The sequence below is a fragment of the Heptranchias perlo genome, chromosome 15 (genome assembly GCF_035084215.1).
Source record: "Heptranchias perlo isolate sHepPer1 chromosome 15, sHepPer1.hap1, whole genome shotgun sequence".
NCBI classification, from domain to species: domain Eukaryota; kingdom Metazoa; phylum Chordata; class Chondrichthyes; order Hexanchiformes; family Hexanchidae; genus Heptranchias; species Heptranchias perlo.
The window spans coordinates 25,130,740-25,147,188 of NC_090339.1; the positions used below are offsets into that span (position 1 = coordinate 25,130,740).

At 42.8% G+C, this 16,449-nt stretch overlaps 1 protein-coding gene across 7 annotated transcripts in view; it reads right to left on the reverse strand.

Moving 5' to 3' along the window:
* phka1a (phosphorylase kinase, alpha 1a (muscle)) overlaps positions 1 to 16,449 on the reverse strand; it is a 133,114-nt gene that overhangs the window by 64,857 nt on the left and 51,808 nt on the right. For all 7 annotated transcript variants that reach the window (XM_067996916.1, XM_067996918.1, XM_067996917.1 and 4 more), the window contains exons 13-17: positions 12,970 to 13,048; positions 7,503 to 7,637; positions 6,559 to 6,668; positions 6,088 to 6,232; positions 2,292 to 2,370 (exon numbers count right to left, since the gene is read on the reverse strand). In XM_067996916.1, coding sequence (XP_067853017.1) covers positions 2,292 to 2,370; positions 6,088 to 6,232; positions 6,559 to 6,668; positions 7,503 to 7,637; positions 12,970 to 13,048 — 548 coding nt within the window. The remainder of the gene's footprint in view (positions 1 to 2,291; positions 2,371 to 6,087; positions 6,233 to 6,558; positions 6,669 to 7,502; positions 7,638 to 12,969; positions 13,049 to 16,449) is intronic.

The window sequence follows — 16,449 nt, forward strand, 5'->3', positions numbered from 1 at the left end:
TTTGGGAGGGGCAAAAAGAGGTGGTACTAAACTTCACCTTGTATTATAAGTCCTCATTTTCAATTCCTGTTTTATGTAAATTTGTAGACAACTAAAATTTCTCATTTGGCCTCGGTCAATACAATATGTGCCGCTAGAAAAATACTGCTTACAGAGAACAATAAAATGTGATATTAAAAAAACTGAGCAAAAGTATTGAGAATAACCAGTATATTTTCACAAAAACATGAAAAACCCATAAATGTTGTGTACACAAAAAATATTTAGACAACATTCTATTCACATAGTAATTACATTTTTGTTTTCCTTTTTGTTATAGGCAACTCTCCCTTTCTTTGATCTCCATGAATGACACAACATCCCCAAGCCAAGGTGAGCTGTTCCACCTTTGTAAACACCACCCTGAAACGTAGCACCAATATGTTTGCAGAGAGTCTCCTCTCAACTTTCCCTTCCCTTTGTGGGGAAAGCATGTGGCATCTGATCTTGTTCCTCCCCATAATGCTACTACTGAAATCAATAATTCATCATGAGGATGACCATGTGCACAATTTGATTGCCTACTATTCCCCAAGAACATTTCAATTTCAAGTTAAAAACCTTGGAAAAACAAATCCTGCTCAAGATCAATCTAATCTTGGGAAAGATGTTAAATCTTAAGTCAGCTCCACTGTACCTCATGAACAATGCAAGGTTAAAACAGGTTTATATTTTTCAGGAGCTCAGCTATCTTCATTTGAGAAATAAATGACAAATCAGGCAACAAGGGCCTCAAAAATCATGTTATAGTCCAACAGTTTTATTTGAAAATCACAAGCTTTCGGAGGCTTTCTCCTTAGTCAGGTGAGTGTGACACTCCAAAAGCTTGTGATTTTCAAATAAAACTGTTGGACTATAACCTGGTGTTGTAAGATTCCTTACATTTGTACACCCTAGTCCATCATCAGAGAGAGAGAGAGAGAGAGAGAGATATTCAGAAAGGAGATAAATGAAAAATGGTCTGCGCAAGGTCCTGAGCAATAACCTAAATGATGGGATAAGTGGACTAGACTAAACAGTCTCTTTCTTTCTTTTACCAATGGAAGTGATAAAAAGGGTTTATATTAAAATCTGTAGAGAATTACAAAATTCTCAGCTTAAGATCAAAAGGTAGATGGAGAGAGGGATTAACCCATACAGTTATGTAGCTGGTCTTAAATAAAAACTAGAAAAACATACAAATTTCATCAAACATTGAGTGTTATGACAAAAACAGTTTAATAATGCAGGATAGAATGCACCTATTGATCTCCAACTAAAATTCAGTTTTTAAGGCACTAAAAGGGAATAAAAGACTTAGGATGCAATCAATTAAAACACAACCTGTATTTGTCATCTGTGGCAATACATTATTGTGCCAAACATTGTAGAAGTAATCAACTGTGTTATGGCATCTAAAGCTGAAGGCTGGAAGGCATTACTGATATCATATGCTCAATGTCACATATCCAAGAGGGAACGTTTTACCACATCTATAAATTTAAATCAAACTTTCCCAATGGTTCAGTTGGTAACTGAGCTGCATAGACCACAAAATGCCAGGTTCAAATCCCATTTAGCTGATCTCAACAGGAATAGGGGCCCCACAATTGGCCTCAGTACCCTGTACCAAGAAAGAGAAAATCAGCCAAAGTTCAAATTCCTAACAGCAATCCAGTGACCTCTGCAGGAGAAATGTACTCGTATGGATATCAACTAAGGAGAGTATCAAGCTCAGCTGTGAAGCCCCTACTAGTCTGTCAACACTCATTCATCTAGGCTTATGAGTGTACAATGCCCACTTAGTCAAAATATCACAGGGCAATCAATCGCCATGGAACTGCATCCAAGCAAGAATCAACACCTTTAAGAAAAGAGATGGGGACAAAATTAGAAGAAAAAATTTAGAATAGTCTCTTCCTTTCTCCCTCCATCCAATTAACAGTAACTAACACTGAAAGTTGCTTTCTACCACAGGAGTGTTTGTCAGTGAATCGCATTTAAGTCCTTGCCCAAGGCCAGAACAAGGATGATTACTAAAAGTCCATTTGCTGTTAATGGCCAAGTTTTTAAATACAATGTCTGGTGTATTGTTAATCCAGACACATCAGAAGGTTTCAAGTTTCATTCCCAGTCTCTGCTAAATTGACAGTAACTAAGGCATTATAAGTGGCCTTAGTCAGCCATAGTTCCTACTCCTCATAATGATTCAACGGCTCCTGCTGGAAAGCGTGCAATGGTTCAAGCTGTGCATGGGTCCTCAAATTACTTACCTGGCTCCTCCAAAATACCCATCTTGCAGTTTCCTTAATGTTGATAGAACATTTGGATCAACACTGGTTCCATTGTCAACTGCAACATTAATTTTAAAACTTTAAAAAAAAAATCATCATTTACAGGGATCACAGTTATAATTTACATTCAAGTGTCAAACAAAAAAAAATCTCACGCATCTCATTTTCCAACTAGCAGTCAAAGATTACACAACTGCAACAGGGTGCTACAGGCTGGAAATATAATGAGGACCAAGAAATATATATAATACAAGAAAAGATGAAACCTGGATTGACAGGGTGGGGGCAGATTTACAAACAGCAAGTCCTGACACACCACTCAGTGAATGGCAGTCCTCCCATCAGTTGAAACATTTGTGGGAGCCAGAGGCACAGCCGCATTCTGGGAGATAAAGTCTGCTACCTTATTGAGTCTCTTTAGCTGACAGTGTCAGTTGGGAAGGCCCATGAATTCAAAATGGCAGCTGAAAGGATTTTCAAAAATATATATTTGTAGATATCGCACAGGCTTTCCCTATTTTATGAATATGAAATTTCAGCTAGCTAATCAAGTGTGAGTGTGATGCAAAATTTGCATATAGAAAAACTTGAACCTGTGATACCTGAAATGTAACAGATGAAACTCATGCTGGATAGAAGATAATAAAATATAAATTATCTCTGCACATATATACATGCTAACAAATCTATTGTGGCATTCTTCAATGTAAGTCAAATAATATGCAGATCTACTGTATCACATTGTTCATTGCATGGTATAAACACTCTTATATAAGGACAAGAGTGTTTATACCATGCAATGAACAATGTGATACAGTAGATCTGTGTCCCTTTAAGGCCACAAAGTTTAATTGTTAAGTAAACAGAGCTTCACGATTTTAAAAATAAACTGCTGTTTGGGTCATCAAACTTTGAATTACCGGAGACTCTGCACTTTGCAAATATCCTTGACCAAATAATAGTTGAAGTCTGAATGACCCGAGCTCTGCAATTTGCAGAGTTCAATTGTTGTTTCATCAAAGAACATAACAAATTGGAATGATCTCATCAGTTTCAGGCTCAAGCTCAGAAACGTACAGCATAAGATTGTTTTGCATCTGCCATATAATGAGATGTACACACGCTGATGTACCACTTTTAATACAACCAGCAGAAGGAATAGTTGAGGCGAACAGCATAGATGCATTTAAGGGGAAGCTAGGTAAGCACATGAGGGAGAAAGGAATAGAAGGATATACTGATAGGGTTAGATGAAGAGGCTGGAAAGAAGCTCGTGTGGAGCATAAACGCGGCTTAAACCAGTTGGCCCAAATGGCCTGTTTCTGTGCTGTAGGCTCTATGGGCTATAAATTGGGCCATGTAGCGCCGTTCTTTTTTCAGCACTACGCAGCCTCCTAAGATCCCAAAATGGTGTTCGGAATGCACGCGCATGCTTTCAACGCGACATGCGCCAGACGCCATCTTGGTAAAGGCATTTGCGCACACGTAGATAATGAACGCCAGTACCATTTAAAGTAAGGAGAATATGTGTTAGATCAGTGCGCAACGCTGATTTAAAGGGACAGATATGATTTTGGAACTCAATGCTCCAGCCAATGCATTGTCTTAACCACGCACAGCTGAACAGGTCGTAGACGGCCTGGAGGACCCCACCAGCGCTATTTAAAGGGATCATGCAGGATTTACTGGTTAGTTGCTGGATTATTGCTTCTGGCTGCTGATAGATTTGCACCTGTATTTGGAAGTTTCCTATACTTGAATACGAAGACTAGGGGACATAGCCTAAAAACTGGAGCCAGGACTTGCAGGAGTGAAGTTAGGAAATGCTTCTACACACAAAGGGTGGTACAATTTGGAACGCTCTTCTGCAAACAGCAGTTGATGCTACCTCAATTGTTCATTTTAAATCTGAGATTGATAGATTTCTGTTAACCAAAGGTATTAAGGGATATGGGGCTAAGGAGGGTATATGGAGTTAGGTCACAGATCAACCATGATCACACTGAACGACGGAACAGGATCGAGGGGCTAAATGGCCTATTCCTGTTCCTATAATAAAGTTTCAATACCCTACAGTGAGCGAGCTGGCTAGGTGACAGGCAACAGCAAGGGCACTGGCAGAGGTGGGACAGAAATGCTGTCATCCTGAGAGGTTCATGTTCCAGGAGCTACAGCCACTTGCTGACTCCTGTTATGCGCCACCTTCTCCTGCAAGAAAGCTGGACGTGTATCGGTGAGTGTCCTGCAAGATGTTTGGATGATGTGCCTGTCATGGTTGAATAGCTGCCAGTGTGTACAACCTGTGAGTTGTGGGTGTGCAGCTTGCAATAATGGCAATGTGTGAGGGTGAGAGGAAGCATCTGATTGGAAGAGTTGAGTACTGATTAAAATAATTTGTTGATATGCGGGTAATGGAGAGTGTAGTGCGTGGAGCAGTCGGTAGGAGACGCCACTTGACAGTTGACCTCACTCACCTTGACCACTCGTGTCAAAGCATTGAACTTCTTCCTGCACTGCATCCATGTTCATAGTGCTATGCGCCTGGCATTGACTTCGTCCCCTACTGCCTCCTGAGCGTACGTCTGGATGGCCTCTTGCCCCCAATGCGGATTTTGCACCAAGGCCTCTAGTGCATCATCAGAGAAACTTGGTGCACGTTCTCTCGCAGGCCTGGTACAAACTCAGATCGGCAGATTGGTGAGGTCTGGCGTGCAGGTCGCAGGATGTGGTATTTAGTAGTGCGCAACCTGTATTCAATGTTTAACATAACTCAACAGTTTGTAAACATAGGGACGGGACTGCAGTTGTGTTTTACATGTGCGATGTCTGATCTCCGTTCAGACTTCGTGCGGACCCGTATCTTATATTTTGCAAATAAGAGGTGCACACTGCCTTTAAGAGGTGCGAGCCATTCACGAGGTATCGGACCCTCCCTACTGGTGAGAAGCCATTCAACAGCACAGCCAGACTTGGCTGCTCACAGGAAACTGGTAAATGACCAGGCTGCATGAATCTCACGTGCATCGCAATGACCGGGCGCGGGTTAATCGTGCCCGGATTCGGAGGTTATCGAATTTAACCCTCAATGTAACATCAAGTCATAAAATCAGATATTTTATAACATTATACTATGTAAAAGAATGCATTATGCTTCTGCTAAAAAGGTGTGTGTCCCTTTAAATTTACAAACAGCAATTTCTATTTAAGTAAGCATTGGATGTGTTAATAAAATGGTCAACTAAGAGGCTACAATCATTCTGACTTTGGAATTTTATACTCTTGGGAGAATTACCTTCTTTCTTTAAACTACATTTTGAAATGTCACACAGAAATTGGAATGTGAGACTTGAAATGTGACAGAAGTGTGAAGCACAAGAAAAGCAGGCTAGATATATACATTATAGACATATAGAACGTTATCAATTTTTAAAATATAAATATGATACAAATTGATAATCTGGCTAGTTTCCCATTCTTGATCACGATCTAGTGCATCGTGCTAGAAAGAGCACACAAGTGGATGTCAGGTGGCCAAAATCAGGTTGAGCTAGGATGCCTTCCACACTTGAATAGTTGGTCGACACTCACTGTCTAGGCTCACATATGAAGAACAGGTTGGTGCCTGTGAAGTACTGGAGAGCCGTTGGTGCCTGTGGAACCATATGCCGCCAGCAAAGCATAGTGTTATCAGAATTAAACATCTGGGGGGGGAAATCATTTTAAATAGTTTATAGACATTTTCAATGTATTGTAGGAATCAAGATGATCGACTTACTAAGCATGCTTTGTGAAATTGGAAACGTCACAGTAGGCCGCCCAGTCTTTCTCCAGCAACGACACAAGTATGATAACTCTGTTCGAAGCATGTCAACAATCATTTGATTATCAAGGGCCAGGTAGAAATGCTGCTGATCAATAAACTGTAAAACAGATTTTTTTTAAAAAAATGACTGGACATATACAGAAAGAAAACAACATACGAGATATTAGTACCCACAGTACTTGCATGGTCTAACTTGTGAAGAGTGTTGCTGCACTAATCCACCAGACCACAGAGTGGTAGGAGATAGGCTACTGCACATGATTCCCACTTAGCATGAGATCACAGATTTGTTATCAGGGAAGTGCTGAGAACTCTCTGGGCTAAGAAATGATGTGCAGTACACCTAAAGGAGGGATATTTTAATTAAAAGAAATTCAAAACAAAATTCTCAAATAGAATTAAAAAAGACTAGGTGAATCTTACCTGAGGAGTGAAAGAAAAGATTTCATCCCTAATAATATACAATTTTGATGTGCCAAGAATACCCATGTGCCGGTAAGGCCGACCAGTCAGCATCATTCTCTTATTGCGACCTGTCAACAAGATTAGATCTATGCGTAAGCTATATCTTAAAGACCAAAGCCAGAAATTCTCCTGACATCCTCAAACCTGGAATGTTGTGTCCAGTTTTAGTCCCCACACATGAAGAATATAGAGGCTCTGGAGAAGGTGCAGAGGAGGTTAACCAGAATGATACCCAGCCTTCGGACTCTTAATTATTAGGACAAGCTTCAAGAGTTAGGGTTATTTAGTTTAGAAAAAACATAGGCTTAACCTTGGTTGATTGTCTTAGTGAGCTGGAGAGGAATTTCCCAGAATTTTTCCCTGAATTGGCTGCATGTTTTTGTTTCCTCTACCAGGAGATTGCATGGCTAGGGGATGAATCAATGGTATACGTAAGTGGCTGCACCATGTCTGGATTGATGGGCCCATTGGTCTTTACTTCCTGCCCTTTTTGTATCCTTATTTGTTAACTGTGGGATTTATATTTTTATATATATATATATAAATAAATCCCATATAGTGTAGAAAGCGCGTGTGATTCTGGTGCCAGGATATGTTGCTGAGCAGACAAGAGGCAGACTTAATTTGAAGCTTCCTTGATACACCTTCTCTTAAGTATTTAATGCTGACACACAGCACCTGAAAATGGACAAATCCTTTTCTCAGCATTAACATTCTTCACCTTTATGAGTGCAAAATAATAGATTGCCCATTAATACTTTTCCTAGCTAATTTAGCTCCATTACTGCTGTACAGGAAATCATTAATATCCAGTGAACAACTAAAATTAAATCTCAGTGCATTAAATAATTTTATAGTAACTCCTACGTACAATTCAAATAAATGAGAAAAGATTTTCTCACCCAGTCTTGCATAGATACGAGAAAGAATACGAGCCGGCTGCACTCGGATTGGAAAAACTTCTGTTACAGTTTGTACGTTGATTCCATGCTTCACCAAGACTTCCTTTATTCCTTTTGTTTCTGCCATTATCACCACTGAAATGAAACAGAAATGCATTTTAGAATAAGGAAACAAAATGTAGAAGTTTTTCATCTCTGTCAACTGAGTCTGAATCCAGCCCCAGTGTATGAGATGTAGGTCCTCTTGTACTGGCTCCAATGTCAAACAAATTTGCAGCCCTCTCAACCCAGTTCCATATGGGCATTGACCAACAGCACAAAACCCCCTCCAATTTAATAATCTCACTTAGAGGTCACAAGGATGCTGGTCTGGTGGATGGTAATGTCACAGCAATAATGCAGGGGGTGCTGGGAAAGTCGAGACAGAATTATATGATGCAATCCATTCCTGATTGGTTGCTGGGTCTGGACCAGGATGTGCAAATAGGCAGGAATCAGGCAGATTCCCTGGTGTAACATAGGAACAGGGAACAAACCAGTCAGCCGCTCGGGCCTGTTCCGCCATTCAATTAGATCATGGCTGATCTGTACCTCAACTCCATTTACCCACGTTTGCTCCGTATCCATTGATAGCCTTACCTAACAAAAATGTATTGATCTAAGTCTTGAAAATTTTAATTGACCCAGCAACCACGGTCTTTTATGGGAAGCAAGTTACAGATTTCCACCACCCTTTGTGTGAAAAATTACTTCCTGATTTCACTCCTAATTGGCCTAGCTCTAACTTTAAGATTATGCCTTCTTGTTCCGTATTCCCCCATCAGAGGAAATAGTTTCTCTATATCTACCCTATCAAATCCCTTTACAATTTTAAACACCTCAATTAGATCACCTTCTAAACTCAAGGGAATACATGCAAAGTTTATGAAAACTGTCCTAATAATTTAACTTTTTAAGCCCTAGTATCATTCTGGTGAATCTGCGCAGTATGCCCTGCAAAACCAATATACCTTTCCAGAGGTGCGGCGTCCAAAATTGAACATAATACTCCAGATAGGGTCTGACCAAGGCTCTGTACAACCGAAGCATTACTTCCTCACTTTTGTATTCCAGGCCAACATTCCATTAGTCTTTCCGATTACTTTTTGTACCTGTGAACTAACTTAGTGATTTGTATACATGGACTCCTAAATCCCTTTGCTCCACCACAGCTCCTAGTCTCTCATCATTAAGAAAATATTCTGATTATCTTTCTTGGATCAAAGTGGATGACCTCACAGTTTCCCACATTGAACTCAAATCTGCTACAGTTTGGCCTACTCACTTAATCTGTCTATGTCCCTTTGTAACTTCCTGCTTCCATCTACACAACTTACTGTGTCTCTTAATTTAAGTGTCATCTACAAACTTAATTTTTATAACTCTCCCAGTCCACTGGAGTTCCACTTTTCCTTGCATTTGTGTAAGCCTTTTGTTTTAGGTTGACACCATCTCTTATCTCATTTGTTGACCATGATTGCTTAACTACACCCAAGTGGAACTTTTGCCTTTTAGGGTATGTACTGGTTGTATTATCTGGTAGAACACTGGACACTGCAGCTAGCCTATGCTATGTCCAGTTTTTTGCTAAGAATGAGAGTTATCTATATGGCAACTTTAACATAGGAAAAACTCCCACAGCATTTCACAGAAGCATAAGGAGGAGATATTAGGAGAATGACCACATATTTGGTCAAAGAGGTGGGTTTCAAGGATGGTCTTAAAAAAGAGGGAAGGAGAGATGCAGAGGGACTTGGGGAGGATTCAAGAGCCTGGGGCCTACGCAGATGAAGGCACAGCCACCAATGGTGGAGCAAAGTGTGGGGGAAGAGGATGCATAAGTGGCCAGCAACAGAGAGTTGGGGAGGAGGGCACTGTAGGACTGGGGGATTGCAGAGATGGGGAACGAGAAGGCCATGGAGGGATTTAAACAGGAGGATAAGAATTTGAAGTTTGAGACTATGAGCCAGTGTAAGTCAACGAGAACAGAGGTGATGGGTGAGCAGAACTTGGTGCAGGACAGGATACAGGCAGCAGAGTTTTGGATGAGCTGAATTTTCCAAAAGATGGAAGATGCGAGGCCAGCCAGACGATTGGAGCTATCTTGAGCGTACACCCATCCAGGCAAGTGGTGAGTATTCCATTACATTACTGACTTGAGCGTTGTGGATGGTGGAGAAGTTTTGAGGGGTTAGCAGGTGAGCCAATCACAGAGTATCTGGTCTCGACTGTGCTCTTGTAGCTGCAGTGTTGATATGGCTGGTCCAGTTCAGCTTCTGGTCAATGATAACCATAATGATGGCAGGGGACTCAAGTGATGATGTTGCCATTGAAGGTCAAGGGGAGATGACAGTCTTCCTCTTGTTCACGATCATCATTACTTGGCACTTATGTGGTGAGAATTTACCTGCCACTTGTCAGCCCAAGCCTAGATGATTTCCTGGCCTTGTTGTAGGTGGGCATGGGCTACTAAATGATCAGAGGAGTTATGAATGAAGCTGAATCCAGTAGAATCAGTGAACAACCCCACCCCTGACCTTAAGACAGAAGGAAGATCATTGATGACGCAGCTGTAAAGGGTTGGGCCAAGATAGCTTCCCTTAGAATCTCCTGCAGAGTCCTAGGGTCGTGATGACTGGCCTTCAACAACCACAGCCATCTTCCTGTGTGTCAGGTATGACTCCAGCCACTGGGAGTTTTGCCCTTTGACTCCCATTGTCGTCAGTTTTTCTAGGGATCCTTGATGCCATAGTCGGTCGAATGCTGCCTTGGTGTTGACAGCAGCTACTCTCACCTCTCCTCTAGCATCCAGCTTTTGCGTCCATGTCTGAACCAAGGCTACAATGAGGTCTGGAACAGAGTGTTTCTGGCAGAACCCAAAATGAACATTGGTGAGCAGGTTATTGGTAAATAGGAGTTGCTTGACTGTACTATTGCTAGTTCTTTCTACCACTTTAGCTATAACTGGGAGGATGCCGATAGTACAGTAATTGGCCGGGTTAGATATATTCTGTTTTTGTGGATAGCATATACCTGGGCAATCTTCCACATTGTCTGGTAGATGCCAGTGTCATAGTTGTACTGGAACAGCTTGGCTAGCAGCAACTAGCTCTGGTGCACAAGTATTTGGCACTATAGCCAGGATTTTGTCAGGGCCTATAGTTTTTGCCGTGCCCAATGTACTTAGTCATTTCTTAATGTCAGGTGGAATGAACCTAATTGGCACCATCATTCTCGACCAGATGTGGTAGGGCTACAGAGCCCTGCTCAGCTCAGTCGCTTGTGAGTCCACTTAGCTCTATCTAAAAGCCTGCTGCTTTTGGTGTTCCGCATGCATGTGTTGTAGCATCACTAGTTTCATACCTAATTCCAAAGATATGAGTGGTGTTGCTCTTGGCACGTCCTTCTATATTCCACAGTGAACCAGTGATATTCATAAAAAAAAATTAACTGAGCATTCCCAAGAAAGTGAACTGACAGGCAAATAAATCTAGAGATAAAGAGGACGACAGGTTTAAAAGCTGGATCTGAGCTCAATGAAGAGTGGGCCTTATAGAGTCCATGACCCAAAGTTCTCTCTCAGTATCACATGAGCCCAAAGGTTGACCTCTAGTATCAAGGAAAGATAATATGACCAGATAGTGCATTTTACATCCTTAGGACATCTCACAGCACTTTGCAGCCAATGGATTACTTTTGTAGTGTGGTCATTATTGTTTTGTAGGCATACACAGCTGCCAATTTGCACACAGCAAGATCCCACAAACAGCAAGACAAACGTCCAGTTTAGCTGATTTGGTGGTGTTGTTTAGGAATGAATGTTGGCCAGAACACCAGGGCAACTCCCTGCTCTTGTGTGAAAAAGTACCATGGAATCTTTTATGTCCACCTGAACAGGCAGACGGGAACTCAGTTTACTGTCTCATCCGAAATACGGCACCTCCAACAATGAAGCACTCCCTCAGCACTAGATTGTAGTACCAGTCTAGATTATACAGTCATACCATGGAGTGGGCTTGAATTCATAATCTTCAGACTCATGCGATAACCACTGAGCCAAGCTGACAGTACCACAGTTATCTAATCTTCATTAATGAATTTCAGATTGAATTGTGCCTGGTCTAAAGCTTTTGGTTGAAATCTTTGACTTCAAGGAAGACTTGTGACTATTATCCAGAAGCACTGAAGTAAACCACCATTCAATACAAACAAATGTCATGTTGGTAGGGATGTGGCCCACCTACATTAGGGTTCTCTGGTTCTGTTGGTGTTGGTGCAGTGGATCAGTGTAAAAGTCCATCCAACTAAAATTTCCCCAAGCTTACTCTATTTTGAATGCACAGCAGGAAATCTTAGAACTCCAAGAGAAATAGAATTTGACAGCTTTTTGATCCCTGTTGCAAGCAAGCTGCTAAAATTGGCAACAAGGTAAAGAACAAATGGATAATGCCCAGGAGAAGCATAAGGGGCAAATCACAAACTTGACACGCCAACATCAAAAATATCTTAATGATTTAGCACATTTGCACCTGCCTCTTATACTTTGCCTAAGAAAGCAAGTGAAAAAATAATAAGCGTTTAACATTTGCACAATCCAAGTTACAACTTGGACCTCTGTCCTAGTAAAAAAAAAGCACCACAGCAGAATTATAGACTCATGAGTTTTCCTTTTGCAACTATTAATACCAAGACTGGGAAATTGTCCGCAAAGAACTGGCTAGTACAATTCCTACTTTTGGTCACCCCTCCTAATATCTCGTTCTTTGGCTCCGTATCCATTTTTGTGATTACAACACTGTTTACTGCTTTGGGATATTTTTCTATGTTAAAGGTTCAAGTTGTTGTTGCTGTTATTTGCATGAATTTGCTTCTTTTATTTCTGCCTCACTCATTCCATAGTGAGGCACCAACTGTCTCAAAAAACACACAAATGGGCCAAATCTATTTAGGATATAGCGCTGTCCAAACCAGTTACCCATGGCCTGCAGTTAAGTATCAGCAAATATCAAATGCCAAACACAATGCACCTTAATTCTTCTTTTACTCGTAGAAAGACCTCTTCCTAGATCAAGCTTGGATAGAACATGGGCAAACCTACTATACTATGCTCAGAATATGGCTGGGAAAGTAAACTTCAGACTTAACCAGTCTCCATGTCTCATAAGTTTATGCAAGTCACAATAAATCAATGAAGACATTCAACGAGTACTATATCTCGGTACTCAAAAACACTAACAATATTTTAAAGTAAATGCATGGCCCGTAATCTAATTCTTGGTCATCACTGTTGATGAATGCATAATTTAACCACCCTATATTGCATTAAGTTGGTTTGTGGATACTTTTGGAAATACAGCCTGTGCAGTCTAGTCCAAACTAGAATACTATCCTAACAATGATTAAAGTAGAAATTAATTCAAAAATATACCTTGTACTACAACATCTGGTCTAGGAACTGTCGCAAACCTTCTATTCAATGGATCGATTTCACCAGGAGCAAGAAATCCCTGCAAGTAACACATTTGTAGTAATACACAGGTTGCAGATTTCAGACAAAGGCAACATTCTTCTCCCCTCTAGTTAAGATAATGTGTAGCGAAGCCATATAATCCTGAAAGGCTCTAATTGTAACCTTCAGTCTGCTGAGGTAGCTGATCTCAGCTGAGGCAGCAAGTAGGGATGTTACAATTGGCCTAGTGGTTAGGAAGGGAAACAGTGACCAGGGTTACCACTCCACTTTCCAGTTCTTGCCACTTATGCTGAGGTGTACTCAATGATAGGCAATGGTGCCATGTGCAGCAGAATATCTCATCACTGTCTAGGCTCACACATGAAGTATGGCCACTTTGGCGAGGTCCAATTGAGAGCTGCCCATTTTATCCCCTCCAGTCCTTTGCAAATACTTACCAAGACTCAACAGAGACAGAAAAAAAATGGCTGCAATTTGCCTTAAGAAAGACACTATAATCACAGATCCCAGTGATGCTTTCCAACAGACACAGTGGGGTAACGTAGAGAAAGACTCTCTCCTCATAGTATATTTGATTAAAAAGCATTAGGAATTCCTACCAGCAAATGGCTCTATAGGTGAGCTTCATGGAAGAACCTTGTGCACACAACATTTTTTTAAAAAAAATATGAAACCAGGCTGACGACCCTCCCAACTAACCTTCCAGGAACACAGTCCTTCAATGCAGACTCCACTAACGTACTTCAGAAAAGATCACAACTGGATAGTCAGCATTATAGACTCCTGAAAATAGTAGGTTGCCAGAGACAGTGGAGCCTATTTTAACTTGCAATTGCAAGTGCGTTGGGGGCTGCGAAAATCGGGAAAATCCTGAGCGGGTTCGGAAGCCAGTTCCAACCCGCCGACTTCCAGGGTTGCCACACATGCACCTGTGTGCACACGTGCACTTCACGAATCCGGAAGGAACCACTTATTGATATCGTTGATCTAGTTTAAATCGTTAATTTTGTGGAGATTGAGCCAGGGGTGCGATTTTAATTCAACCTCAGAGTGTTTCCCGTGCTGTGGGAAAAACCCATGTTCAAGGAGACGTGTTTCAGCTAGCAGCCAGTTGGGCATTTAAATGCCTGTTTAACAGATGGGGATAAAAGATAAGTTATTGCAGCGGGGCACTCAGGTGTCTCAGACAAACTTTTGGCTGGAGATCTTTGTGTTTAGACTGAAAATTCTTGGTTGACACTCAGAATTCTTCTGTTTACACATATTTACCAACTTTTTGGACCCTCTCAAACTGACACCATCAGGATGGGGGGTGGGGGGGCGCAATGGCTGCATTCACCACTACATTCGAGGCTGAGCAACATCACCATCCTCGCCAGGCACAACGTGCACTTCCACCACTTGGAGCTCCACAACACGGTGCTGCGCCATAGGCACTTGCACAAGAGCACAGAGGGCAACAACAGAGCGAGCACCGTTGCAGGAGGCACTACCCTCGCCACAGGGTATACAGACCGAGGCTCAGCTTCTTGGACCTCTCTCAGGAGCAGTGCATACGGAGGCTGTGAGCGAGTTGCCAGGTGGTCGCAGACATCTGCTGCCTCTTTCATGCCGAGCTGCTCCCGGCTGGTCCTGGCGGCATCTCATTACCTGTCGCTGTTAAAGTCACCACTGCCCTCAACTTCTTTGTCTCCAGATCATTCTAGGATGCCACCAGTGACATCGCCGGGGTTGCTCAGTCGTCTGCACACAAGTGCATAAGGCAGGTCACTGACGGCTTGTTTCGCAGGGCCTTGCAATACATCAACTTCCCCATGGAGAGGGCAGTGGGACTCCACTCTGTGGCTGGCTTCCCACGGGTACAGGGCGCAAACGATTGCACCCATATAGCAATCCGAGCACCTCCACACGAGCCAGGACTGTTCATCAACACAAAGGGGTATCACTCTGTCAACGCTTAGCTTGTTTGTGACCACCGCAAAAGATTCCTTCACATGTGCGCCACATTCCCTGGCAGCTCCCACGATTCCTTCGTTCAGAGGGATTCCAACATCCCGGAGCTCTTCCACGCACCGAACATCCTTAAGGGCTGGCTCCCCTGCATTCGTGGCTCATAACACCTCGGAGGAACCCCATCACCGAGCAACAGCGTCAATACAATGACAGCCACGTCGCCACCAGGTCTACAATTGAGCATGCTTTCGGGCTGCTCAAGTTGCGATTTAGGTGCCTTTATCGTTCTGGGGGAGCGCTTCAGTGTGCACCAAATAGAATGGGACACTTTATAGTAGCATGTTGTGTCCTGCACAACATGGCACAGCAGAGAGGGGTACCATCCACATTGAAGGGGAGGCGGAGGAACCCATGGCCAGAGCAGCGGTTCACCTGACTGCTTGTGAGGTCAGGGAGTCACTGATATGTGAATAGTTCTCCTAACATCAGGAAGTGTGAAGAGTCCAGTCCTCAGACCACCTGGAAAGAGCAGCGCCAAAACCAGCTACCACCACCTGCACAAAACAGTCCTGCAACTACACATACACCCACTGTAAAGTGACCCAATGGGTGGCATCAAGTGTCGCCATTCATGGTTAAGTTCATGAAAGGGCGCTATCACAAAAGCCAGTCAAGAATGGGCAAGACGTGGCAGTAATGGCGAGAAAGATAACATTTAATGTGAATATAAATGAAAACATGACAGTCTATCAGACACCCTTGTGCATACCCTTCGTGCCCACAAATCCTTAGCCTTCCTCTTCCCACCGCTTCTACGTGGTGCATCCCCTGTGGCTGCAGCAGAGGTAGTGGCAAGTTGCTCATTTTCATGCCCCAACTGCTTAGATGCTTTCGGCCTATGCCCTCTGGGTTTTGGAGCCCGTGAGGGCCCCTCCAAAGACTGCTCCACTTGCACCTGCAAGACTCAGCCACCTAGAAAGGAGGCAGCATTGCGGGTACTGGTTGAGAGGGGGGCAATGGTTGAGACGTGGGAGCGTTCCGAGTGGCGTCCCCACTTCCATGTCCGCTTTCGCCATCATCCCTGGGCCAAGGCCACATCACTCCTACCACTCTGCTGGATAACAGTTTGGAGGACATGTGTGATGCCTTCTAAGGCCAGTACTAGTGTATCTGCCTGCCTATTTAAGGCGGTAGAATGTTGTTCATGCTGAGTCCGAACGACCTTTATCAGGGCCTAAACGGACTCATTTGTGAGCCGTGCTTGAAACTCAACGGAGGCTGCCATTCTCTCCATCGCAGGCATTCCTGTACTTACCTGTGTCGCCATTCCAATAATGCAGGACTTGGACTCCTCCATCCTCTGCATTATTGTGGCGAGTGTGCGTGGCACCTGTTCCAGTACCTCGCAAATGTGCTGCTGTCCCTCAATCATTCTCCTTTTAAAGGATGGCCCCCGGGGTTCAGCAACTGCATCCAGCTGAGCAG